The sequence below is a fragment of the Barbus barbus genome (genome assembly GCF_936440315.1).
Source record: "Barbus barbus genome assembly, chromosome: 31".
NCBI lineage: Eukaryota > Metazoa > Chordata > Actinopteri > Cypriniformes > Cyprinidae > Barbus > Barbus barbus.
This window is the reverse complement of record NC_136759.1, coordinates 18,278,240-18,305,414: the sequence shown is the minus strand read 5'-3', so window position 1 is coordinate 18,305,414 and position 27,175 is coordinate 18,278,240. Positions and strand designations below refer to the sequence as shown.

The 27,175-nt window shown below is 37.5% G+C and overlaps 1 protein-coding gene across 1 annotated transcript; it reads left to right on the top strand.

The window, feature by feature from the left end:
- The first annotated feature begins 13,270 nt into the window (after window positions 1-13,270).
- On the top strand, window positions 13,271-25,203 carry LOC306851689 (polypeptide N-acetylgalactosaminyltransferase 17-like). Its single transcript, XM_079388123.1, has 12 exons — window positions 13,271-13,732; window positions 14,967-15,249; window positions 15,342-15,525; window positions 15,975-16,141; window positions 17,294-17,468; window positions 18,589-18,786; window positions 20,746-20,863; window positions 21,031-21,216; window positions 21,288-21,425; window positions 22,558-22,653; window positions 23,098-23,259; window positions 23,354-25,203. Exons 1-12 carry the CDS (start codon window positions 13,730-13,732, stop codon window positions 23,489-23,491), a joined length of 1,848 nt encoding a protein of 615 aa, XP_079244249.1. The 5' UTR covers window positions 13,271-13,729; the 3' UTR covers window positions 23,492-25,203.
- The last annotated feature ends 1,972 nt before the right edge of the window (window positions 25,204-27,175 follow it).

Sequence of the window (27,175 nt, the reverse complement as noted above, 5' to 3'; positions counted from 1 at the left end):
ACTGAAGTCACGAATCACTTACCGTGCAGAGGAGGTTGTTTGTTATGAAACGCTGACACGGTGTGGTTAAGATGTGTTAGTGCAGGATTGCTCTTTTAAAAAGACTAATCATCAAACAACCTTGAACTGGCGTCTTTTACCTTAAAAAAGACTCTTGCCTAGCTTTATATCCGAGTACAAAAGAAAAGCGACCAAAAAGAGTGTGAATCAGACAGCGCTGCTCCTAAAAGTCCAATATCACAGGTAGGATCGTTCAAACAACGTTTTTCATGATTTTCTATGTAAACACAACAGACGGACATGTTGTGTTGTGCTGAAATTTGGTTAAATGTACTTAATGGTGCTCCCAGTCAAAAACGACTTCCAAAAATCACTTGTTAATCTCTCATTGTGCTATTTTATTATTAATAATAATAATAGTAATAAAAAAATCCACTTGGATTCATTCTTTTTGTCCATTAAATTAGCACAAGTTTTGTATTTATTTTTGGAACTGTTTGGAGCATATATGCACCTCAGCTTTTGGGTGAAAGAAGCATTAATTTGTGGTTAATTGTAATTCGGGGTTAAAAACACATTTCAAGCCCTTGCAGTGTTTTGGGCTAGAAGCTTATTTCATCTATGGAATAAAATCTATAAACAAGTTGACTTTTAATCTGAGTTTATATTTCAGAGTTCTGACTTTGTTTTCTAAAATGCAGGCACAAAACTGTGAACTAGTAATTCTGAGAAAAAAGTAATGCGAAGTGCACCTTCCTACATATAGCCTAATGTTTGAGCACATACTCTTTGGCCTGTAGAAAGTCTTTTTTAATTTCAATATAAAGTACCTACTATTTAAAATACAAGGCCTCATTTTCATATCACCATCCATCATTTAATGCATTAAAATAATGGATTAAATACAAATGTAATTGACTATTTATTGTGGCCTACTTTCTAAAATGTTTTATACCTCAGTGCCTTGAAAAAAGACAATTAGACAGTTTAGAAATTAGCAGTTAAGGCCTCTAAATTATCAACATGGTCAACTTCTACAGTGGAAAGCAAAAGTGAACCTGGTTTTCTGGTCATGAAATGTGATCTGATCTTCACCAAAGTCACAAATATCAACAAACACAATATTTCTAAGCTAATAAAACACAAACAGTCATGATCTTTCATGTCTTTATTGAACACACCCATTAAACACACAAAATGATGGTGGAAAAATGAAGTGAAACAGTGCTTGAATAACTAGTTGAACCACCTTTGGCAGCAACCACCTCATGCAGCTATTAGACCTGCACAACATCCAGGAGTAATTTTGGACCATTCTTCTTCAGCTCCCCCATATTCTTAGGATGTCTGTTGTAAATGGCTCTCTTGAGGTCATTCCACAGCATCTCTATTGGGTTGAGGTCTTGGCTTGTTTGGGCCACTCCAAAAGATGGATATTATGTCTCCGAAGCAATTCTGTAGTAGATTTACTTCAATCTTTAGGTTTATTATCCTGATGCATCACCCAACTTCTTCTGAGCTTCAGCTTGCAGACAGCCACCTTGAGATGATCCTGTAGGATATCCTGATAAACTTGGGAATTAATTTTCCCCTTCACAATGGAAAGCGGTCCATGTCCAGAGGCAGTAAAGCAGCCCTAAATCATCATGCTCCCTCCACCATACTTTACTGTTGGGATGATGTTTTCATGTTGGTACACTGTTTTCTTTGTACGCCATAAACACTGTATGTTCTTCCCAAACAATTGTCCACTAGACATTTTCCCAGTAGTGTTCTGGAGTGTCAAGGTAGTCTTTGGCAAACTTTAGGTGTGCTGTAATGTTTTGTTTGGAGGGCAATTTGTGGTGTCCTTATATGGATACCATGCCTGTTCAATGATTTACGTATGGTTGACTCATGAACAGAGATGTTAACCAGCTTCAATGAATCCTTCAAGTCTTTAGCTGTTACTTAATGTTTTTCACCTCATTGAGCATTCTGCGTTGTACCTTTGGAGAGATCTTCAGGGTGGTGATGGCGCAGTGGATAAGACACATGCCTTTGGTGTGAGAGACCCGGGTTTGAATCCACTGTGAGACACCAATGTGTCCCTGAGCAAGACACTTAACCCCTAGTTGCTCCAGAGGCGTGCGACCTCTGACATATATAGCAATTGTAAGTCGCTTTGGATAAAAGCGTCAGCTAAATGAATAAATGTAAATGTAAAATATTTGCTGGGTGCCCACTTCTATGGAAAGTAGCCACAGTACCATATCGTCTCCATAGTTGACTGATGAATATCTAAAGTCTTTGAGATTACTCTGTAACCTTTTCCAGCAACATGCATATCAACAAGATCGTAGGTCTACTGAGATGTCTTTTTTCGAGGCATGGCTCACATCAGCTAATGCTGCTGCTTGTGAATAGCACACTGATGCTGTTTGGGTGTTCGTATAAGTCCGTTTAGCTCTAAACCACACCTTTATTCTCATTTCATTGATTGGACTCCTGGTTTGCTAACATCTGCCTCCAGTTGGCATTTAATGACACCAGAAGCCAAGTGTTTCGTTTACCTTTTCCACCATCACTTTGTATGTTTAATGAGTGAAAATCAAATCAAATTTCATGACCAATATATGCAGAAAACCAGAAAATTGAAAATGGTTAACTTACTTTTTCTTGCAAATGTACACGCCATCTGTCATCTGACTGAATTCATTCATTCATTCATTCATTCATTTCTAACTAGTAAAAGTACAATTTTGCTGTGAAATCTAATTATTTTGATAAAGTAAATGTAGGAATAATTAGAATTATTAAAACTGTTATTAATATTTCAAGATAAACACTTACCAGACTGAAATAACTTAGGTTTACTTAATTATCCATACATCATTTTTAGAAAAATCATGCTAAAATATGAGCATAAAATATGATGCATCATGCATCATATTTCAGGTCCAAATGAGTAACTGAATCTCATAACAGGGCACTAAAGAGATCCATGTGACGACGTTTCTGGAGCAGCTTGTGTGGAATAAAATGAAATCTCTAGAGAAACACATCATATTTAACTCCTCTTAAAGCACAAGGGGCCGCTGTCCAGCATCAGGTGTCTAAGCTTCATAATAGCATCAAGCTTTGCGTAATATAAGCATGCAACAGAACTAATTAAGTGCAAAACACATTTAACAGCTTTTCCATCATTATGAGAACATAGGAGTATTTCAACAATTTAGTATTTTCTGCTGGGTGGCTATAGTCTTTACTGTTTAAGACATTCAATGCACATGAAACATTCTGCGTAATTAAGCCTAAATGCTTAGATGTCAGCTTTTTCTTCTAATCTTCTCAATATTTAATCTGCCAACGAGCGTGGAGGACTCCCAGCAGCAGAAGCCTGTTCCTCCACATTAATCCAGAATTTTTAACTCCTTGAACACACATCCTCCAGGCATGACATTAAAATAACCTCACAGCACTGGAGAGAGGAGAACTTCACGCATCTTTGTTCAGCGCTGTCTCGTTGTTGGCTGTGTGGAAGTGTCAGCGTCTTGACTCATGGAGACGGTGAGTGAGAAGCCCTGAGGATAAAGCCTGGCTGTAATTAATGTGCTCTTGTCTCAGCGCCGCCGGCAGCTCGGAGCTCTCCTAACAGCTAGTGTGCTATGGTGACAATTATCAAGTGCAACCGCAATCATCATGCTCTCATGCCCATCTGATGCCTTCTGAGGGTGTTGGGGCATGTAATGAAAAACATCTTATTAATCGTTGCTTTATTGCGGTTTTATTTTAAATGAATTAATAATATTATTTATTAGTTATTTACAAAATAGTTATATATTTTTAAACATTTTGCATTATTCATATTTAATTTTAACATTTATTTATTTGAATTTAAAATGTATTTATCCAATTTTAATTATTAAAAACAACTAACATACAATTTTAAGATTAATTTGAATCATATAAAATGATGAGTACATTATTATGTATTATTCAGTTCTTTATTATATAATTTTTTATTTGTAATTTGCATTTATTTTTGTATTTGTTTTTCACATTGGAGACCCTGAGCCTCTTATGGTGTGTGCACACCAAAAGCTAATTTAATTGCACGAGTAGATTTCATACAAAATCAAATGCACAAATGCGAATAGATGCAAATTCGCGCTGGACAGTGCAAAGGACGCTATTTGGACGTACCGGAAAACCCATAGGGAAACGTCTTTGTATTAAATGTTTGTATAATCATGTCAATCCTCTATTACAGTAAGTCTCGACCACAAAGGACTTGAGAGGAGAGACGATATGTGTGTAATTGCAGTGCTGTTGCTCATCTTAACGCAAGTCCTTCGGGTTTAACATTAACTTGGGGACTAAGTAACAGACCCAGCATATGCCTTTATTTAATTTAAGTCTGGATAGCCCTTCTAAAAAGGCAATTTAAGAGCTTTAACCACTTAGCTGCATCATGCTTTAGGAGGAAAAGTGAACTGATGAAGTTATCGATCTATCAGAGAAGTACATGAGTCACACGGTGTGCTGGGATTAGGATGCAGCGCCGGCACAACATGACTGCTCCTGACAGCATGAGAAAAAACGGCCTGACAGCCAGCTGCTGTGAACAGAGAACTACAGCGGTCTTACAGATGCTGACACTCAGCTGCATTAAATTTTCAAATAGAATTAAGGCTGTGAGAACTGCAGAAATATGTGAGGAGGTGTGCTAGAGGCCTGTTGAAAACTACATGCAGTCTGATCCGGTCCCACTGTCAAAAACCTCTGGCTCAACTCAACCTAAGCATTTATCCTACAATAATTTATTTATATATTTATTTAGTATTGTTACTTTTATGTTATTGAGATTCTGTTATAGTTTATGATGGTAGTGATCATAGCTATGCCTGTTGAATCAATCACCTTTCACGGAATAGCACAAAATACACAGTGCCAGCACCCTTACAATTGCATAAACGTCCTTTTTTAATTTAACTCATAAGCAGGACTCGTTTTTGGTAATCTCCAGTCTTGTTGTTTCATTTTTTGCATATTCTAAACATGTAAAGACTTCGGGGCAATTCATACTTGTCTGAACTCTCATGCTCGGTACAGCAAACGAAAACTCTTACTCTCGATGCAGCGAACAACGCCACTATTTCCAACTCTCATGAGACAAATAAGCAAACGCAGCTTCAAAAACAAGACCAATATTGTTTAATTACTTATCACCAATTTTATTTATTATTATTAATACCAATAAATGAGCCTGCAACATATTAAACTGAAACCATGCTTTTATTTGAAAATAAAAAATCTGCACACTGAAAAAAAAGTGGGTACAAAACTAATCTCCAATCACCTGTGAGCTGAATAGGATTGGAGAGATGGTAAAGGAGAAAAACAGGAAAAGGAGAGCTCTAACATATAACAACAAACAGGGAATACAAAGCTAATACTTACACCTAGATCTCCCAAGACAGTCTCCAAAAGTGGCTGGGGCATTTTTAAGTCCAAAGGGCATTACATTGAAGTGAATAGACCAGCAGGGGTAGTAAGGGAAAGGGTAAAGGAGGTGTGTGGCCAAGTATTGTGCTCTGCATTTAACCCATCCAAGTGTACACACAGTAGTGAACATACAGCATACAACATACCCGGAGCAGTGGGCAGCCATTGCTGCGGCACCCAGGTAGCAGTTGGGGGTTTGGTGTCTTGCTCAAGGGTCTCACCTCAGTCGTGGTATTGAGGGTGGAGAGAGTGCTGGTTATTCACTCCCCCACCTACAATCCCTGCCGGACCTGAGACTCAAACCCACGACCTTCGGGTTACAAGTCCGACTCTCTAACCACTAGGCCACAACTTTTGCTTTACTGGAAGCATCCACAGTAATTTGCCAGTACCCACTATTAAGGTCTGAAGTGGACAAGATAGCAGATCCTGAAAGTGATTCCATGTTTTCATCCAGATTTGGCAGTAGGTATGCATCGCTGTCTGTTATTGCATTTAACTTGCGCTAATCAATGCAGAATCGAAGCTGTGAATTTTTTTCAGCACTAGGATTACCGGAGAAGACCATCCTGATTGTGAAGATTTGTGTTCGGTACCCACTGGCAGCTCATTTACTTTATCACTAAGGCGTTCAAACTAAAAGGTCCAATGATGTCTTATACCTCTTGTTGAAGTTGCTCTACCGTGAAACAAATATTTGATGCCAATGATTTTTCAAATTTTTGGAGTTCATCTGTTATTAAAAACTTAATTGTCTTTACCGTTTGATCAGTCTCTGTTTCAGTCTGTTGTTTATTTTTTGATAAAATCTTTGAAGTTTGCTGCGTGTGGTTGTTTATCAGCAAGACTTTCCAATTGGCTTTCATGTTGCGAAAAACTCTGTTTCAGTTCACTAGTAAATGCACTTACAGCTGTCTCTTGTTTCTCCATGAGGTTAAACAGTTTGTCGCAGTAAGCCTGGACCTGGGCAGTAAGATATCCATTCTCCCTTGCAGGTGTGGGAACGGTCCCAACATACTGGGCACATGAGGACACTTGAGAATCATCTCCCACTGTCCCTGCTGGAGAGGGAGTACACAAGTGCATCTGGTCCTGGTTTCCATTCTATACAAGAGGTTGCATTAGTGTGCTACGGGAAAGGTGTGAAGGAGCAAACATAGGTTCTTGATTGCAATGTAGTGGATTGAATGGGGGTATAAGGATAATTAGGCACCGGCCAGGCCAGTTCGTTCTGAACACATACTGTGTCACTACAGAAAGAAATTAGAAAATGAAGTAACGGAAGTTAGCATTAAAGACTTAAATACTTAATGGTGATAATAATGAAAGTCTTATGAATTACTTGAGAAGAACTGGCTTAACAGAATTTAAAAGTTATTATTATTATTTTAATTATTTGGGAAGTAGTTGACTCGGGCCCACACTCCAGAATAGTAGGTGGCAGCAATGCACCTTGTTGGATGTCGACAGCCATTAAAAAAATATACATAAAAATAAGTAGTAGTAGTAGATTGCTTTACACGTGCATATTTAGCTGACTTAAAAAACAATATGCATTTTTCACTGAATTTCATAAAATATACATAAAAATAAGTAGTAGTAGTAGATTGCTTTACACGTGCATATTTTGCTGACTTAAAAAACAATATGCATTTTTCACTGAATTTCATATTCTCTGGCCAAACTTACATAATTTAATTATTGTACACATTTAGGCTGTTGTGACAGACAAGCTGGCAGAGTCAGAGAGACCAGAGCAAACTTTAGACACAAACATCATAGTCTCTAGGACATAAGTGTGAATGTGAGGCTTTGGAAGAAATGCACTGAAATACTTGCTTCTACAACACAGTTAAAAATAGCCTATTACTAGTTTTATAGGATTTAAATTAATTATTTAAAAATGTTATATAAATGTGTGTGTGTGTGTGTGTGTATATACACATGTAAGCTACTCTTTCATCATTTCTCTACCAACCCATCTGCTTTGTTTTCATCACTTACCTCTGTGAACTTCATCACCTACTCTGAGAAGAAAGTAGCAGCTATCAGCAACTCATTCTCACAAACCATTGCCCAATTTTATCACCAATTTGCTGCTGACCTCATTTGAGACAGTCCCAGAGGAGGAAAAAAATCACTATTTACAAATGAACACCTGCCTCTCAATCCCATCCCCTTCCCTCTCCTTCAAGAGCTCTATATTGATGGAGCGATAACGTCATTCAGATCCACACAGCTGAGCTCATGCTCGTTAAACCCCACAAACAGTCCACCAAATTGATTCAACAGCAAATGATTACATCGCAGAGAATAACATGATAAATGCACTGCTTTTAATTGTGCTTTTAAACTTTATACTTTATATGTATTTTGGCACTTTTTCAGGGAATCATGCATGAGTGATTTAGTGGCGCATTTTAATGTCTGTAAACAAGGCACCGTTTTAAAACAAGGCACAGATGTTGTACTTTTAATTTGGTTAAATCGTAGCCTTAATATAAGGATCAGGAACAAATTAGTACAATTTAACCAGGATTTACCTAAAATGTGACCTGGACCACAAAATCAGTTGTAAGGGTCAATTTTTCGAAATTGAGATTTACACATCATCTGAAAGCTGACTAAATATGCTTTCCATTGATGTATGGTTTGTTAGGATCTGACAATATTTGGCTGAGATACGACTATTTGAAACTCTGGAATCTGAGGGTGCAAAAAAATCTAAATATTGACAAAATCACCTTTAAAGTTGTCAAAATAAAGTTCTTAGCAATGCATATTACTAAGCAAAAATGAAGTTTTGATATATTTACAGTAGGAAATTTACAAAATATCTTCATGGAACATGATCTTTACTTAATGTCCTAATGATTTTTGGCATAAAAGAAAAATCAATAATTTTGATCCATACAATGTATTTTGGCTATTGCTCCAATATACCCCAGCGACTTAAGACTGGTTTTGTGGTCCAGGGTCACAAATGAGGGAATTAATTCTTAATTAGTGTGACCACTGACCATGTTTTTTCACATCATGTGTTAGAATAATGTATGCTGATGAATCGTTTACAATAAGATAAAAATGTACAAAGAATATAAATATAATCAGTTTTGAGTTTGTTAACTAGAGCTGTATTTGGCTTGAGTCTGCTTTATTGGAACATAAGACAATGTTCTCATTAAAACTGATCCCAAACTGACCAAATCAACCGGCCTGAGTCAGAGGATAATGTTATTATGGGTGTGGCTCCCTGAATTATTTTTAGTACAATTTGGTGATGTATTTAGTTCCTCCCATTCTTACTTTCATCTTTGTATTCAGTATTCAACCTCATTATGCCACTTCCTGTTTATCAAGTAATCAAGAACAAGAATGTCAGTCCTGTAGAAGAACCAAGGGTCACATGATGCAGTTGTGCGAGGACTCGACATGCAGAGAGGGAATAATCTGAGTGTGGCTAGGTCTACCAAGCTGCGGCCAGGCACATCAGTTCCTTGGGCTATCTGGGTGACCTATTTCCTCCTAAACTCGTGGAATTTAAAGGTGCAACAGAGAGGAAAGCAACTGAACAACCCATATAGCGATTATTAATGTACATTGAAGGTGACAGCTTCAAATAAACCTTCAAAATTTCATAGAAGTGAATATCCTTGGCTTACGGTGTAATGCAATGCTTATGAGTGAGGTGCAAAATGGATATTAAAAAAACGGAGATGATCAGATGTGATGCTTCTAGAACATGCCTTTAAGACTTCAAAATGCAAAACTCTTCCTCTGTTAATAAAAGGATCCCTGCTGTGCCATAAAGAAAGCATGCCTAAACATGTTCTAAAGCAATAGTTTATCCAAAAATGAAAATTCTGTCATCATCAATCTTGCCAAATCTTGAAAAAGAAATGAACGACCAGGTCTGAAAAAAACAAAAACAAGTCTTTAGTAAGTGACTCGCTTTATCAAATTAAGCAAAAATTGACAGCCTTGCAATACTGGTCATCATTTACTCACCCTCACAGCTCTCAATTTTCATTCGTGTTTGCAAATATTTAATCATGATGCGTCAAGATACATATTGCAAAAGGTTTAATAATATTCACAACAGCATTTGATGCCATTGAGGTAAAATTTGGGTGATGTGGAGTGCAAATGAGATCAGAAATCTATAGATTTAGGCATAATGGGTCTCATTCATTAACAATTGAATTGATTATTTCTTATTTATACACACTGAACTCACTTTTTTTGCCCAATTCACATATGCACAAACTTTTTTTAACCTGGTTCTAATGTTAATGAATTCTGAGAATTCAGAGGGTCATGCAGAGGAACAATCACAGCTCAGGGTATACATCACTGTATGGTAAGTTATTGAAGATGAAATATTTAATCGCATTTAAGTGTCCAAGAGTATGTGATTTTTGCATGTTTTTTCTTAGTTGTTCCTATACATATATATTAATTTTTTTGTAAATGTAGAAAAAAAAATAGGGACTAAAGTTATGGATGAATCATATTTTGTTCTTGAAAATGTTTGTATGATAAGGGTTTATGATTTTAAAGGGTTAGCTCACCCAGAAATGAAAATTCTGTCATTAATTACTCATTAATTTCTCCCTCATGTTGTTCCAAACCCGTATGACCTTCGTTCATCTTCTGAACACAAATTAAGATATTTATGCATCCCGTGAGCTCTCTGACCCTCCCATAGACAGCAAAGATCCTTACACAATCAATGTCCAGAAACATAGCAAGGAGATCGGTAAAATAATCCATGTGACATCAGGGGTTCAACTGTAATTTTCTGAAGCTACGAGAATACTTTTTGTGCACAAAAGAAAAAAAAACTTTACTCAACAATTCGGCTCCACCCTAGCACCATTTTGGAGAGTATCCACTAAATGTAAACAACGTATGCTATTTTGTGTCAGCTGTCCAACGCAGATACTTTGTTTTCCCTCAAATCAAAGTGTAAACAACGTAGCGCCGTGGTGCAGATGACACAGAATAGCATACGGTTGGGTGACTATGTGCCATTCTTCCCAGGATTTCTATATTGCCTAAAATATCTAGGATTTGGCTTTGTCCAGACCGATCGGTGTATTACATTGATTCCTTATGTTTTCGAAACTCTCTCGAAGTACTTTGAATCAAAGCAATATAGGGATGGCTCGATACCATAATTTTGGCTTCGGTACGATACCAGAATGTAGTACCTCGGTATCGATACTAAATCGATACCACAGGTGACTAATAACCAGCCTCAAAAGATTTAAGTGAATTAAAAAAAAATTATTATTCATAATAATAAAAACAGATTCATATGTTAATGCCTTTGTATCAAAATGTAACAAAAAACCTAAAGGGAACATAGGTTACATTTTGATGTTGGAGAAAAAAAAAATAGGCTAACTGAAGTAATAAGATGAAAATATATTCAAATCTTATCTTTTCAGTGCAAACACATAGTGCAAACTAACATAGGTTTCATTTTGAAGAAGTTTGAAGAAAAAAAAAATAGCACTGAAGTTGCGCAATTGATGCAACAAATGTTGCTTTATTGTAAAGTGTTATTCTAACAGTCAAAGTAATATTCAAAATCATGTTATTATTTCTCTCTCTCAGATTGTTTTCAGACTCAGCATTAAATATAAATCTCAGTCTCTCACTTGCTTCATATTAGTGGTCGGCAGCGCGTCAGAAACAAGCCCGTCTTATCATTGATACTAAAATTAATATAGCAAAACTCTTGCTCAATTCATATCCAATTAAAATTTGATTGTATGAAATGCAAGTGCATGCATTACGTGACCAAAACTTCATTGATTCTAGCGTGTCTCACATGCACATTTGCGCTTACTGTATTACATCTGAATGTGCGTTAATCAGATGTAAATAAAAGGTCAAATCAAATCTGAATTTATCTCTTAATCTCTTAATTCTTTGAAAAGATCAGGATGAGCAAGCGACAAATGCTTAAAAAGATTTGATGTGTTCCTGTGGCAACATGATTTAGGCCTATAGCAACGCTTGCATACAGGTGCAGTAAGGCCAGTTCCTTCACCTTTGTCATCTGTTTTTTATCCAAAGTAATGCCATATTTCACTTCCACTGTTCTCTTTATTTATTAATTTTGGGTGCATTGAGTTTCATCTGTTTGATCCATCGTGTTGTTCTGTTGTCACATTTACCAGTTGCGCAGCAATTTGGGAAGCACTGCCACCTACAGGTGCATTTTGCAACAGCAGCGTATAAAATACCGAATTGAGCAAAATTATGATATCGTACCATTTGAAATATAATATATATCGGTATACCGCGCATCCCTAAAGCAATATAGAAATCCTGGCCAGGACACGTCCGAGAAAAACGGCATGTATGTTCACCCTAGCATACGCTGTTTATGTTCAGTGGATACTCTCTGAAATGGCGCCAGGGTGACACAGAGAAGACGAATTGTTGAATAAAGCCATTATTTTATTTTATTTTGCGCACAAAAATAGTATTCTCGTAGCTTCGTAAAATTACGGTTGAACCCCTGATGTATGTCACATGGATTATTTTACCGATCTCAAAGATATGTTTTTGGACCTTGATTGTGTAAGGATCCTTGCTGTTTGTGGGAGGGTCAGAGAGCTCACGGAATGCATCGAAAATATCTTAATTTGTGTTCAGAAGATGAACGAAGGTCTTACAGGTTTGGAACAACATGAGGGTGAGTAATTAATGACAGAATTTTCATTTTTGGGTGAACTATCCCATTAAGCCTTGTCAGGAAACAGCCACTGTTATGATTGGCTAACATCATTGCATAGGAAACATTGTCAACGCCCCTTCGCTATAGCATGAGTGTTTTGACAACATGATCAAAAATAAAACAGTCATTTCCAGACAAAGCATTATGAACTCATTTACTTACGGTTTGTGATGCAGCGGCAGTCAGATTTAGTACCGCTTCATGAATCAACAAATGTTTCTGTATCCATCGTAGACAAGATAGCAGCAGTGATTGTAATTTGCATTTAATGCGACAATTGGTTTAAGCGTAATTAAGTCAGCTGTTAACTACCTTCTCACAATGGGTGAGAAGATAACTAATCGTCGCTCTGGAGGCAGTGTTTATGCAAATGTTTGTGCCCAGGTGATGTCACCTTGCCCATCAGATCCAAATTATTAAATAAATGCTTTGTTCATAATGAGGAGGACGTTTTAAGCTATGAAAGCTATGAAAGATCTCTTATATGCCAAAAGATAAAGGCAAATTTGATTTATGTCATGACCCCTTTAAGCAGTGTCTAGGCTACTTAATACTGTATACTTAATTTCTAACTAATATTAGGCATATTGCAAAGAAAATACTGCTGTTTTTACACAGTGTAAATAGAATCTATCACTATAAATTACGCTATACATTGCACTTAGTGTAAATAGCATATGGCTAAGAAAATACTGTTTCTTTCGTGTAAATAAAATTCAGTAATATTTGGACTTGTGAAATGGATTCTATTTACACTAAGTGAAAGTAACAATACATTTAGTGCAAATAGTCGCAATATTAAGTCTGTGGGTAATTCTGTCTACTTGGCATGTATATGATATGAGTATGACATTTTGGTATGGTCCATGTAGGTGAACAGAGTCAGAGTTAAGTGGCGCGCGCGTGAGCAGCTCTTTAATCCCACACATCTGCTCCACATGCTGCATCCACTCCGTGTTTTCCATCAGTCTCAGACGAGCCGCTATCCAGCATTATGTGGACAAAACGATTTAACAGGGCACATTAACTGCAGAAAACAGTGTGGATGGCACGAGATGCGGAATGCTCGTGGATCAGCGTCACACAGCAGCAGGATATGAAACAGCGTTTATAATGAACACTGCGCTTGATGTGGATGAATCCGGCTGGAGATGATGTTGCGTCTGTGGAGTCTCGTAGCTGAAGTGGAGGGATCTTACATACTTCTGCTCATCCAGGGCAAACAAACACGTTAAGTCTGACTTCACGAAACATCTTCTGACATTATTTCCTGCAAAAGACAGCTGTGTTTGTCAGTGAAGACCTCTTAGATTTGACTGACAGATGTCTTCTGATGAATGACTGCAGTTTAGGACCCTTTGCTGTGACTCTTTGAAGTATGTAAATAATTTTCCCATGTGGATTTTATTTATAAGAACATGTGAATACGGATGAAAGCGCACAGGAGGACTCTATATTCAAGTGCAGGATGCATTTTACCAATCCAAAATGGTAAGTGGTTATGGTAATTTAAAACAATAAACTAGGCTACATCAGCCAAATGACAAGCATCACAAAAACGCAGTCTAATTCAAATTGTCAGTTACATTTGCTGTTGGTCATCTGGAGAGTCATACAATGTATGTCTGATTTTCAGAAGCCTATTGTGTCTCAAAACCTGGTCAGCTGCCTACCTTGAACATATTTTTTGGGTGATAGGAATGGAGCATAAATGGATTTTGCCAGATAAACATAGCAGAAATAATGTTAATTAAATGTGAAATTATGAATACAGAAGCATAAAGTTAAGTAGATAAGTATAGGCTAAATAAAAAAAACATATATATTATTTTAATGCACGGTCAGTCTGTCATTATCATCCTGAAATGGTTTATTTTGAGACCGCTTATTACGTGCTATAGTAAATAAATACACGGGTAATGGAAATGACTTTAGTTCAATTATTTAGTTACTTGTAGATTAAGATCCACAAAGACAAAATTGCCCAAATATGTAGAAAACAAATAACTTAGCAAGTATATTGAATAATAGGCTATTAAAATACAAATGTATATATTATTATGAATATATCCTAAAGAGTAGTCATTCCGAAAATTCCTAAACTTAGTCTCTCTTATCGATCTTCTTGTGTCTTACCAGTTCGTGGTTCTGAGGACTGCTGAGCATCTAATTATCAAAAGTTTTATGTTCACTGTAAAAGTAATACTTGAGTACTCCGAAGCCAATGTAATAAAGTTATTAACCGTTACAAGTCGAAAGATAAAGCCTTATTAATTATTCTAATTTGTGCTTGCATGACCAGAGAGAGAGAGAGAGAGAGAGTCCCTGCATATATGATATGATATTTTGCCGTTTATTTCGTCGCTGAATGGTGCGATTGACCAAACAGAATCAAGTATTCTAGGGAATGTTATGAAAATAATTAAATACACTGTCTGTCAGAATATCAGGTTATTTTGCGTTTCATTTACACATGAAAGCAAATCGTTTACCTAATAAACTGGTAATAAAATGGTATCTAGATGTTGGCAGTGTGAGTGTTTTGACATACACTGCTGTCATACCTCATGGTAGACTTGAGTTTAAGTCCAACCCAGGTCATGTTCTCTTCCTAGTCCCCTCCCCTGCTGACTTATTGTTTTTATTACTGTGTCTAAAATGGACAGTTTATGGTTTCCATCAGTTCAGGGCACATAACACATTACATTTGCTTTATGTTTTTAAGATGCGATTTGCTGGATTCCGAACACCAAAATCTTTCATGGCCTTTGTGATGAGAAGATGGAAAATCTTGCTGGTGCTGAATGTCTTTATGATGGCCGGCTTCATCACTTTTTGGGGAAAGTGCAATTTACGCACAACCAAAACTGTTGGTCAACAGGCAGCAGCTGCTGATATGAGAGGACAGACACATCTGAATGGATCGGCTCAGGAGACCAGCATCACTCATGATGTGCTCTTAAAGAGACTGGGATCACTGGAAGATGTGGTGTACAGACAACTGAATGGTAACTTCTTCATTATCATAAAAACTGCATTATTCACAAAAATGCCCTTTTTACAGTACAAGAAAGCTATATGAGTCATTTGTGTTGAATAGGTTTGTCCAAGTCTCTTGGACTCATTGAAGGTTTTGGAGGCCGAGGTAGAGGAGGTCTACCAGCAACACTTATGCCAGAGGAAGAAAAGGAGGCCAAATACCTGAGGGAGAAATATGGCTACAATGCATTTCTGAGTGACAAAATCTCTTTGGATAGATCTATTCCAGATTATCGACCCAGCAAGTAAGTGTCACTGGCTTTTTTTATTTTTACCCTGAAAAATGTCTATACAAAAACCTATAGTTTTTGCACTTGGTGTAATATGGAATGAGTTAACCGACTAGCAAAGGTATGGCATAGTTTTGTATACTTTGTCATTTAATCACAAAAACCCACTTCAATAGTTCAGCTATAATGTCTAGAACAATTTGCTTTTACCAAGATTAAATAGGACAGGAAAGTGACATTTACTGTTTCTAAGTTCAGTTAAGTGAGGCTCTATAAGCTTCATTTTTGAGACCCACTTGTCTCTGTAATTGTTATAGTGAAAATGTGCAAATAAGCAAAGCAAGAAGTGGCTTTCCTTTTGTTAGGAAGTGAAAGTTTTCACAGCTTTGTGCACCAAAGATTCAAAAGTGGTTTGTTTCAAAGACAACAAAATCCTCTGTATCCATGTATGTGTGTTTTTATAGATGCAAAAAGGCCTTTTATCCACGTGACCTGCCACAGATCTCCATCATTTTCATCTTTGTAAATGAGGCGTTGTCTGTCATCCTGCGTTCAGTCCATTCAGCTGTCAACCACACACCAGCTCATCTCCTAAAGGAAATCATTTTGGTGGATGACAACAGTGATGACGGTGAGAAACAAGACCATTTTGGCTCTAAATTATATGGTACAAAATCATATTTAGTGGTTATTCTAATGGTTTTCTCTGGCGAACCATAAAATAATATGAAAAAAAGAGTAATGAATGTGCATCAGGTGTGTTTGTGTTATATTCTAAAGGTGAGGCAAATTGTTTTAAATTCTATCATAATTGTACAATACTATTGTGTTTTGTACATTCAACATAGCTAGTTTTATTGTAAGTGAAAAATAGTTATTTCATACATTTCAACAAACTTCCTGTCATCAACAGATGTTGCATCAATTGCTTCTGCCATGTTTTCTCACTAAACTGTCCCCAACTCCAAGAAAATCCTGAGTTTCCCACTCGTAGTTATGACATTGTGGTGGTTCATATGCATTAAACTCATAATTAAGATCTTTCCAGGACTCGGACATACTATTAGATGGTTGGTTATTTTGCCTTGTACCAGTAAGAAACCACTAAATACTCCCCCAAACCCCCCCCCCAGTAACTGCATACCAATACACTAAAAACCAATCAGAACATCTTATTAGAAACCACGGAGCAAATAGAAAATGCAAAAATCTAGTTTCATAAACCATTCTGACTGGGTTTAATCCATTGTGTTGCATTTGAGCGCGAGTGTCAACACTGATAACCTGGAGTAGTTTGCCAAGCACTCTTTGCTCACGTTGTGCATGGCCATGCTTGTCTATTGTATCAAAGTGTGTGCTCAGACCTTCCCAGAGAGACAGTTCAATTTCCATCACATTGTTGGCATGAGCCAGTGGCGGAGGGCCAACCATCCATCAGTGCAGGGGGAAAAGCCTGCATTTGCTGAAATGAGGGGGCAGGCGAGCAGCACAACCATCTCTGTCCTCATAATGTCAGTGATTCACGGTTTGTCACTCGGAATGCAGATGATAGTGTTTAACGTGGGGATCGGGAACACTTTCCAAGAATGTGTTTTCCAGGGGGATGGTGTGGATCCCCATAGCACAGATCAAAGGCACGGAAGAGTTTTGGCGTAGGAGACGCATTCCCTCTGGTCTGGTTTAAACACAGCGACGAGCACTCATGCACCATGAAACGAGATTTCTCCCTCTTTACCGTTTATGTGTGTGTGTGTGTGTGTGTGTGTGTGTTTATGCATGACAGTACAACTGAAAGGGCCACTGGAGGAGTATGTCAACAAGCGCTACCCGGGTCTTATCACAATAGTGCGCAATCAGAAGAGAGAGGGCCTCATCCGGGCTCGCATCGAGGGCTGGAAAGTGGCCACTGGGGAGGTGACTGGCTTCTTTGATGCCCATGTTGAGTTCACGCCTGCATGGTGAGAATCTAGCACTTGCTACACAATCTAGCACATGCTGCTGGTTTTATAGATGGTCTCACTAACACATCGACTTCTCAGGCCTTGTTTACACCTAGTATTAACATCCGTCTTGGGTGATCTAAACTGAGCTGCTCAGCCAAGACAGACAGCTGTTTACAACCAGTAGTAACATATGTCTCAAATATGTCTCTTGTGAATCTTATGATTGGATTTCAAGTGGAGGGTCTCTAAATATGTGATTCCATGCATTAATCACTATGCCAGTGGTAAAGTGTGTTTACAAAGTCAAAATAAGAAAGAAAAAGCATAGAAAATCAGTGTTTCTCTGAAATATAATAATGAGTTTTAATCTGAAATCTAAATCTTTTTTCACATATTGGAAAAGTATAAAACTTAAAAAAACCTAACCAGCCTAATATGGTTTACTGGTCTCAACTGGATTAAACTGGTTTTAGCTGGTTAAAGCTGGTCTCACATCCTGCCAGGATGGTTTAGCTGAATTTCCAGCCTACCAAAACTGGTGACCATCTGAAAGTGATTCAAACCCCTCTAAAAGAGGTTTGAGAACACCTAAGACTAGTATTGCAAGGAATGCTGTCACATGCGGTTTTGGCCCTGTTGACACCTGGTATATTAAGATGCATTCAAATACAATTGAATTAAATGGAGCCATTACGCTGCTTAGTGAGTGAGTGGGAAACCAAGAGAATGAAAAGGGTACTACAAATGGTAAAGCAATTGTAATCAATGTGTTTTGGCATAGCATAGCGAATGTGGAATCAATTTTTTTGGTGTGCTTTCTCAAAAGAAGCCCAAGGCGAGTCTTTGAATGCATTTGTCCACATGAACCCTTTCATAGTGGACCCTGTGCACGGATGTATTTAGTGTTGTGTTCTCAAGAACAAAACAAACAGATATGAATACAATGTGTAAACAGTGTTTCAGTTCATGTTTCCTCTGTAGGCCCATCTAATTGGCTGATGTGAGGTGAGAAACCAGCCAATATATTCGCAAACCAGGATTAGATTTAGCTCCACAGCAGACTTGAAGAAGTGTTATTAGCACTGTGCAATGCAGCTTTGCTTATAATGATCTAACCTCTACATCCCCTTGTCAGGTCTGAACCAGTTCTGTCTAGAATCAAGGAGAACCACAAGAGGATCATGCTGCCCTCCATAGATAACATTAAAGACGAGACGTTTGAGCTAGAACGCTATGAGAACTCAGGCCATGGTTATAACTGGGAGCTCTGGTGTATGTATATCAGCCCACCAAAACAGTGGTGGGATGAAGGAGACACTTCTGCACCTATCAGGTAGGATCCTACTGGACTTTCATCCATTCTGAACACAGTCCTGGGTTTCATATTTTTAATTTACCTGGGTTAATAATTAAAGGGATAGTTCACCCAAAAATTAAAATTGTCATTAATTACTAACCCTCATGTTGTTCCAAAACCCATAAGACCTTCATTCATCTTCAGAACACAAATTAAGATATTTTTGATGAAATCCAAGAGCTTTCTGACCCTGCATAGACAGCAATGCAACTGACACATTCAATACCCAGAAAAGTTGTAAGGACATCAGTAAAATAGTTCATGAAGAAATGATTATAAGAAATGAAGAGTTGAATGAATTATAAGAAATGAAGAGAATGAAAAGTGCTGTTTGAAATTTTCTTCTAAAATGAGCATTTTTATCAGGCTCCTATATTTATGTTCAGTTATTTCACTTTAATTGCACAGAAAGGGACATATACATTGCCATTAAAGTACAATTACTGAACCCAAACATAGGAGCCTGATAAAAATGCTAATTTTAAAAGAAAATTTAAAGTGGCTTCTTTGATGCCCATGTTGAGTTCACGCCTGCATGGTGAGAATCTAGCACTTGCTACACAATCTAGCACATGCTGCTGGTTTTATAGATGGTCTCACTAACACATCGACTTCTCAGGCCTTGTTTACTCTTCAAATATATACAGTGGGGGGAAAAATATTTGATTCCCCTGTTGATTTGATACATTTGCCCACTGACAAAGAAATGATCAGTCTATAATTCTAATGGTAGGTTTATTTGAACAGTGAGAGACAGAATAACAACAAAAAAATCCAGAAAAACGCATTTTAAAAAAGTTATAAATTGATTTGCATTTTAATGAGTCAAATAAGTATTTGATCCCCTATCAATCAGCAAGATTTCTGGCTCCCAGGTGTCTTTTATACAGGTAAGGAGCTGAGATTAGGAGCACTCTCTTAAAGGGAGTGCTTCTGATCTCAGTTTGTTACCTGTATAGAAGACAGTGCTCCTAATCTCAGCTCCTTACCTGTATAAAAGACACCTGTCCACAGAAGCAATCAATCAATCAAATTCCAAACTCTCCACCATGGCCAAGACCAAAGAGCTGTCCAAGGATGTCAGGGACAAGATTGCAGACCTACACAAGGCTGGAATGGACTACAAGACCATCGCCAAGCAGCTTGGTGAGAAAGTGACAACAGTTGGTGTGATTATTCACAAATGTGAACTTTTTTGAAATGCGTATTTCTGGATTTTTTTTGTTGTTATTCTGTCTCTCACTGTTAAAATAAACCTACAATTAAAATTATAGACTGATCATTTCTTTGTCAGTGAACAAACATACAAAATCAGCAGGGGAACAAATATTTTTTTCCCCACTGTAAGAAATGATTGGAAAAGTACAGCACACAAAGAGACCACAACCTCTTTATAGCAGGATTTGCTTGTCCAGCTGTGAAAATGTTACTTTATATATCTGCTCTGGTTGTCTTAAATCCTCTGAAACATACAAAAAGCTATAGAAGGAAAATGCACAGAAGTATTTTTAAGTGTTTCACTCAAAGGCTGAAACTAAACAGAGTGCATTGAAAATTTATGTGACTGTACAAAGTATATTAATATTTAATGATATTGACATTGTTTGGTTTGTGATTGGTTTTCTGTTGCTAAACAACTCACCATGATATTCTAGCACAGCATTGTTTCATACTGTGTTCCTTTGGCACTGCCGTTCAGCACTTCATAATGAAAAAAGTATGAAAGTAGCTTAATGCGTCTTAATATAGTGTAAACAGTGCTTATAAAATAAAATATATTCTATTAGCTAAAAGCTAAATTTTTACACTGCCACCATTCTCATTACATTATTTTTAATTATTTATATTGATTTTTTCAATATTGACATTCATTATTTCTTCAGTATATTAGAGAAGAAACAGCATTGAAAATAAGAGTAAAATCTGTATTTTTAGGACGCCTGCAATGATAGGCTGCTCTTTTGTGGTAAACCGGGAATACTTTGGGGATTTGGGCCTACTGGACGCAGGGATGGACGTGTATGGAGGCGAAAATATAGAGCTGGGAATCAGGGTTAGTATGCCACCCACATCCCTCCGCTAAAGGAGAGCATTCATAACTCAGCCTCCCTACGCTCAGTGCACACAGCCTTCATTTGAAAAGAATTTTAGCTTTTTTTTTCTTCTAAAATTATGCCAGATCTGAAGTTTGATAGGTGTATGTATATTTTTAAATCCCAGGTTTGGCTGTGTGGGGGAAGCATGGAAGTTCTGCCTTGTTCCAGAGTGGCCCATATTGCAAGAACAAAAAAGCCCTACCACAGTAACATCGCCTTTCACACTAGGCGCAATGCACTTCGGGTGGCAGAAGTCTGGATGGACCAATACAAATCAAATGTCTATTTGGCATGGAACCTGCCAATGAAGGTAAGCACTTGACATATTTGCAGTATTATAATAATAAATTGTATAATACTTTACTTTCTTTGTCCATACAGAACCATGGCATTGACTATGGAGACATATCCCAGAGACTAGCACTCAGGAAAAGACTCCAGTGCAAAAACTTTGAGTGGTACCTCGACAATATCTATCCAGAGATGAGGACATACAACAGCACTCTCTTTTATGGAGAGGTGAGTACCACATTAAATGAATATAGATGCGGTTACATTTAGCGTTTGGCAAATTTTCATGGACAAAAGATTTCCCTCAGAGTTGCAGAGTTCACAATGGGTTCAATTTGGTTACATGGATTTGCCACGTTGACCAACAGAAAGCTGCTTGGTATGAAAGTGACTCCTGTGTGAGCTGTGCTTTATACATCACTACAAACTGACAAGATAATGGACCTTTTTTGCCTACAAAATCTTTCTAATGTGACTGCACCTTAACACTGGGTCTTTGATTAACACACCTAAAATCATTAACTCACCCTCATGTCCTTCCAAACCTGTCTGACTTTCTTCCATGAAACAAAAAACAAATTTTGAAGAAGGTCCACAGGGCACTTTTTCATAGAATGAAAGTGAATAGGGACTAGGCCAAAAATGACTAAAATAACCATTAAAGTGTCATGTAAGTGGTCAGTATGACTCTTGTACTATATTCTAAGCCATTTTAAACCAATGATATAATAGTGTGAGGAGTCAACCAAGTGATTTGATTATTTGGCTAAAATCTTACCTGTCTTACTGCAGCATTCAAGTTTTGTTTATTCAAAAATATTGACAAGTCATGTTTCACATTAGTGACCATTGTGACACCAAAACCTAGATTTCAATTGGTTCTTCACAAAACTCTAGTTTATGGCTTAAGAAATCATATGAACCACTTTTGTGAGACTTTTATGCCTTTTTGTAATTTTTGGAGTTTAACAGCACCAGTGCTTTACCATTCACTTCCATTATATTGAAAATAACACTGTAAACATTCTTCTTCACAATGAATAATTTTGTAATTCACAGAAGAAATATTTACATTTATGCATTTAGCAGACAATTTTATTCAAAGCAAAAAAATAGAGAAATAAAATTAATCTGTCAAGGAGCCAACAATATTCGTAATATACAAATAAAGTGATGTAGTATGAGGGCGAGTAAATGATGACAGAATTTTATTTTTTGTGCGAACCATCACTTTAAGAAGGCACTGCATCGTTAATTATATCTTAGTTTTATCAAAACAGGTTTCATAGTAAGAGAATAACTTTTTAATCAACAAAAAGCAGGCCAAACTATCAGTTAAAATCTTTTTAATGTGTTCTAGATACGCAATACCAATGTGACCCATCTGTGTGTGGACCAGGGCATAAAGGAAAACCACACAGCAACTCTGCACCCCTGCCACGGCTGGGGCCCTCAGGTAGAGACGCAACTCCTCACAGCTATACATCTCGACAGACCTGACCTCCACTAAACCTCTACTCACTCTGCATGCTGGAAATAGGTTACATCTAGAGGGAGTCTCTTCATGACATAGTTCTCAGCATTCTGCTCATCAGTGGCAACTAAGCAATGAAATGACAAGATGGTTCGAAATAAGAAAGAAACTCTATTTTCTTGTTATAAATTCAATTTGGAGACCATACCTTCTAGATCTAGTCTTGACCAGTTTGCATATCTGCACTGGAGCTTGACCCAGCTAATAATTATAATAAATTTATAGTCATTATGAGACTGCCAAAAACTATCTGGCAAACAACATCATCTTAGGGTGCCAAAATGCCCCTGAATGACTCAGTGACCCAGTTACCAAATCACTGAATTAAATAAATTCACATTATCCCCTCTGTGGTCTATTTTGTAGCTGGGTCGCTACACTAAGGAGGGTTATCTTTTCCTGGGTCCTCTGGGAAGCACTGGCGAAGATACGCGGTGTGTGGTGGACGATAAAATCAGCAGCTACCCACAGCTCCTGAATTGTGAGAAAATGTCTAGCCTAAGCCAGAAAACTTGGCACTTTGCACAGGTGAATGGGTCATGTTTTATATAGAGCACTTTGTAAAAATGGTCCTTTTGCCTTTGATCACTAAAAGGATTCTTTTTATTTTTGTTCCCTGAAGAATGAAGCAATCATCAACCGAGCTACCGGACGCTGTCTTGAGGTAGTGCCGGCTAATGTCTACTTCGGCTACGCTCTGATCCTGCGTTCCTGCACTGGCCAGAAGTGGAACATCAAGAATTTGATGAAACAGGACTGAGGGCAGTGAGTCAGCGACCTTAGAAAGATGGGAATCTTGGAATTCATGGAACTTTAGAAAATGGATCCAGTTTTGTGGAACTCATGGGGTGCTTGTTCATGTTTGTGTGTTTTGGGTTTTTGGTCTTACTACATTCCATGTTACAAAAAAATAAGACACTCAAAGCACCACCGCATATAGGTTTTCCACCTTGTGGAAAACCTCTAGACATCCTTTCAAAAATGACAGTTCTCTGAGGAACATTGGATTTCATAAGTTCCTGCAAGAACTGTAAAGAACATTAATCCTTCCTCCAGTAACCTCATCACAATGAAAGATTTTGAAGCATAAACTATGTTGAAGTTCCTTAGGTGTGCAATATTTGAGTTTCAACCATGAGAGCAACCAAGTCTTGAGTGCTGAAACCAAAATGACAATTGCAAATACTCTGTACATCACTGTATGCATAATTTAAAAGATTAGTTCACTTCCAGAATAACAATTTCTTGATAATTTACTCATCCCCATATGATCCAAGATGTTCATGTCTTTCTGAAAAACTAAGGTTTTTGAGGAATATATACTTTTTAACCACAAATACTTATCTTGCACTAGCTCTACCTCATGCATTACTTATTCACACACGCATGACGTAGGCAGAAGTACTGACCTAGTGTTTACAAAGCGAATGTGCAAAGAAAGTCAAACGCCCTTTACAAAAAAAGGTAAAACAACAATGTCAAATGATTTTGAAGTTGGAGAAGAAAATGAGATGGGAGTTTTTCACCCTACCCTACCCTTACACAGATGAAGTACTAACTGTGCATGACCTTTCCAACATGATTACGTCAAGTGTGAAGTCGCACATATGCATCACAGAGCTAGTGCAAGACGAGAATGTGTGGTTAAAAAGTATATATTTATATAAATATATAAAAAATGACCAATCGTTTGGCTAGATAAGACCCTTATTCCTCAGCTAGGATCGTGTAGAACCCTTTGAAGCAGCATTCAAACTGCAATTTGGACCTTCAACTCGTCCACCGTCGAAGTCCACTATATGGAGAAAAATCCTGGAATGTTTTCCTCAAAAACATTAATTGTTTTGCAATTGAAGACATGAATATCTTGGATCACAGGTGGGTGAGTAAATTATCAGGAAATTTTTATTCTGGAAGTGAATTTATCCTTCAAGTCTAATCTTAAAGTATATACATACAGATTTACTTTACATCCTGGAGAACATGTTCATATGTTCATAACAGCTTTATTTAGACATAATTTTTTAGTTATATTGAGTTGTACTATCTGTATTTCTTTGTCCATTCTCTTGTGTTAGGTTCTCACTGTCAGCAGCTATGGATCCCTGCGCGTCTTATGTTTAAATAAGCTGTCTGCTCTGGAAATATGTTTCTACAGTAGCCCCTCACGAGAATGACATTATGATATGTGCGCGGTTTAACAGTAACTATGGTAACTGAGCTCTATCTGCTGTTGAATGGATCCTGTAGTAGTCATACTGTTCCTTTGAACCTCACTCTAAAGCAACAAGGCCAGTATGTAGGCGATAGGAATATGGGAAAAAATGATCGTCAGGGATTGTCGACCGAGTTACATAAGGACATGTTACATGAGTCATAAACTGTACATGTAACTACAGTTTCCTCAGATGTTGTTGCACCCATACGTCTTCCATTTTGACTAGGAACGATTTGAATAAAATGGTGAACTGCAGCATTTTAGTGCTCGGTGTCCTAAATCTAAAAAAGAATTGAAATGCCTTATATAAGTACCTCACATTTTACTTTACCTGAGGAACTGTTGGCAACAACAATGCAGCGTATCTAAAGATCAAAGCAAGTAACGCTCCACAAAAAATTTAGGTTGTCATTTGAAGATTAGTGGCAAACACTACAATGTTCCTGTGACAGGAGGATGATGGGCTACCAAGAGGCTGATCTGACGTGTCAAAAAGCACCAGCTGAGCTTTCTCACACAACAATCATTCCTTCAGCAATGGTAAGGCTGTTCTAACTTAAAAGGACATCAACTGTGCATACTAATCGACCCTCTGAGCGCTTCCTACCACTGAGCCAAACCTCTCCTGCTGTGATGCTTCAGGCTCTGTGTGACTGACAACTCCCAGTCATGTGAGCCGCACCACATGTTTGAGGGCTGTTAAATATTCAACCGCTGTTTATTATGCATTTACAACTACAATTAGGGCACATATTCTTTTTCATCTTTCCATATTAAACAACTCTGGCAGCTGTATCGGCAGCTCTGCTTTATAGGCCTATCGGCTTATGGATTTTCTTTGTTGCAGAGGCTTTCATATTTTAGAGGATTTTTTTCACATTTGTTTCATTTTATGGTAAGATGTGAAGCAGTGAGTAATTGTAGCGGTTCGTAGCTCTCGAATACACATAATGACTTTGTAGTTCATAGTACAAGAGTAAATCATTTAAATAGATGATACGCCCCCATAGTTCATCACCAATGATATTGATCATCATGAGTCATTACTGGCTCATTAACTTAGTGATTCTGATGTGTGACTGTGAATGTGTTGTACGGCTTCATATTTCATACATCAAAATATATCATATATCATATATCAAAAGTGGTGGGACAGTCTAACTGCACTGGTACTTTAAGGCACAGTCACATTGGCGAAATTTCACAGGCACAGGCAAAAAGAAAAAAAAAGGTCCTTTGTCTCCTGGAGTCACTTTCAAACCAAGCAAATTTCTGCTTGTCAATGCCACAATTTGCGTGACCAAAAAATAAGAAAATCTGCTAAGAGGACTTTTTTGCCCTCATGCAAAACTCCCAATTAAGTGCAGGGCCATAGCCAGGATTTTTCAAATACCGAGGTCATTTTTTCTCTATTTCGCTCAAGACCACACTACGATCGATGTACTAGCTTACGTGAAAAAACATACGGCTTTCCCGCCTCTCTGAATCTGTAGCCTAGGTAACGTGACGTCAAGTGCCGCTGCCTGCAAAGACAGATAGAGGCGGAGATTTCACCTGAGAGATTAGACGGAGAATGTGAATTTAATTGGGAGAAAATACAGACGACATATATGGATTCGGACACGGACCGGGTTCTGTGTTTGGCATTGATCATCACTGCTGGATTGACTAATTTGAAATTTCGGGAAAAAATACCGAGGACATGACCTCGGTGTCCTCAATGGTAGATACGGCACTGATTAAGTGGATTCCAAGCAATGTGTCTGTGACACTCGTCCATTAGAGGAGAACTTGTTTTACATTTACAGCCAAGATCCAGTTATTTCTATGAAAGCCATTTTCTGGCATGGGAAATTATGAGGTATTTAAAACTTTGTCTCACATTTTAAGAAAAAAGTCAGAATTGCCAGATATAAACGTTTGCAATTTTGAATCTACATCGCACAATTCTGACTTTATTCTTCCACATTCTGAGTTTACATCTTGCAATTTTGGAAGTTTTCCACCAAAAAATAAAAAAGGTAATTGGGACTTTTTATCTAACAATTCTAATTTTCTGAATTGCATGAAAAACAGTTGTTCTTCAATTAAAACAAAATAATAATAAAAATGAGTCACTGAATTATTTCCTCACACTTTCAAATGATTTCAAAACATTGACTCATTTAGGACCGAAAGCAGTTGATTCTGCTGTATTCAACTACAGAACAGACTAACTGACAATGA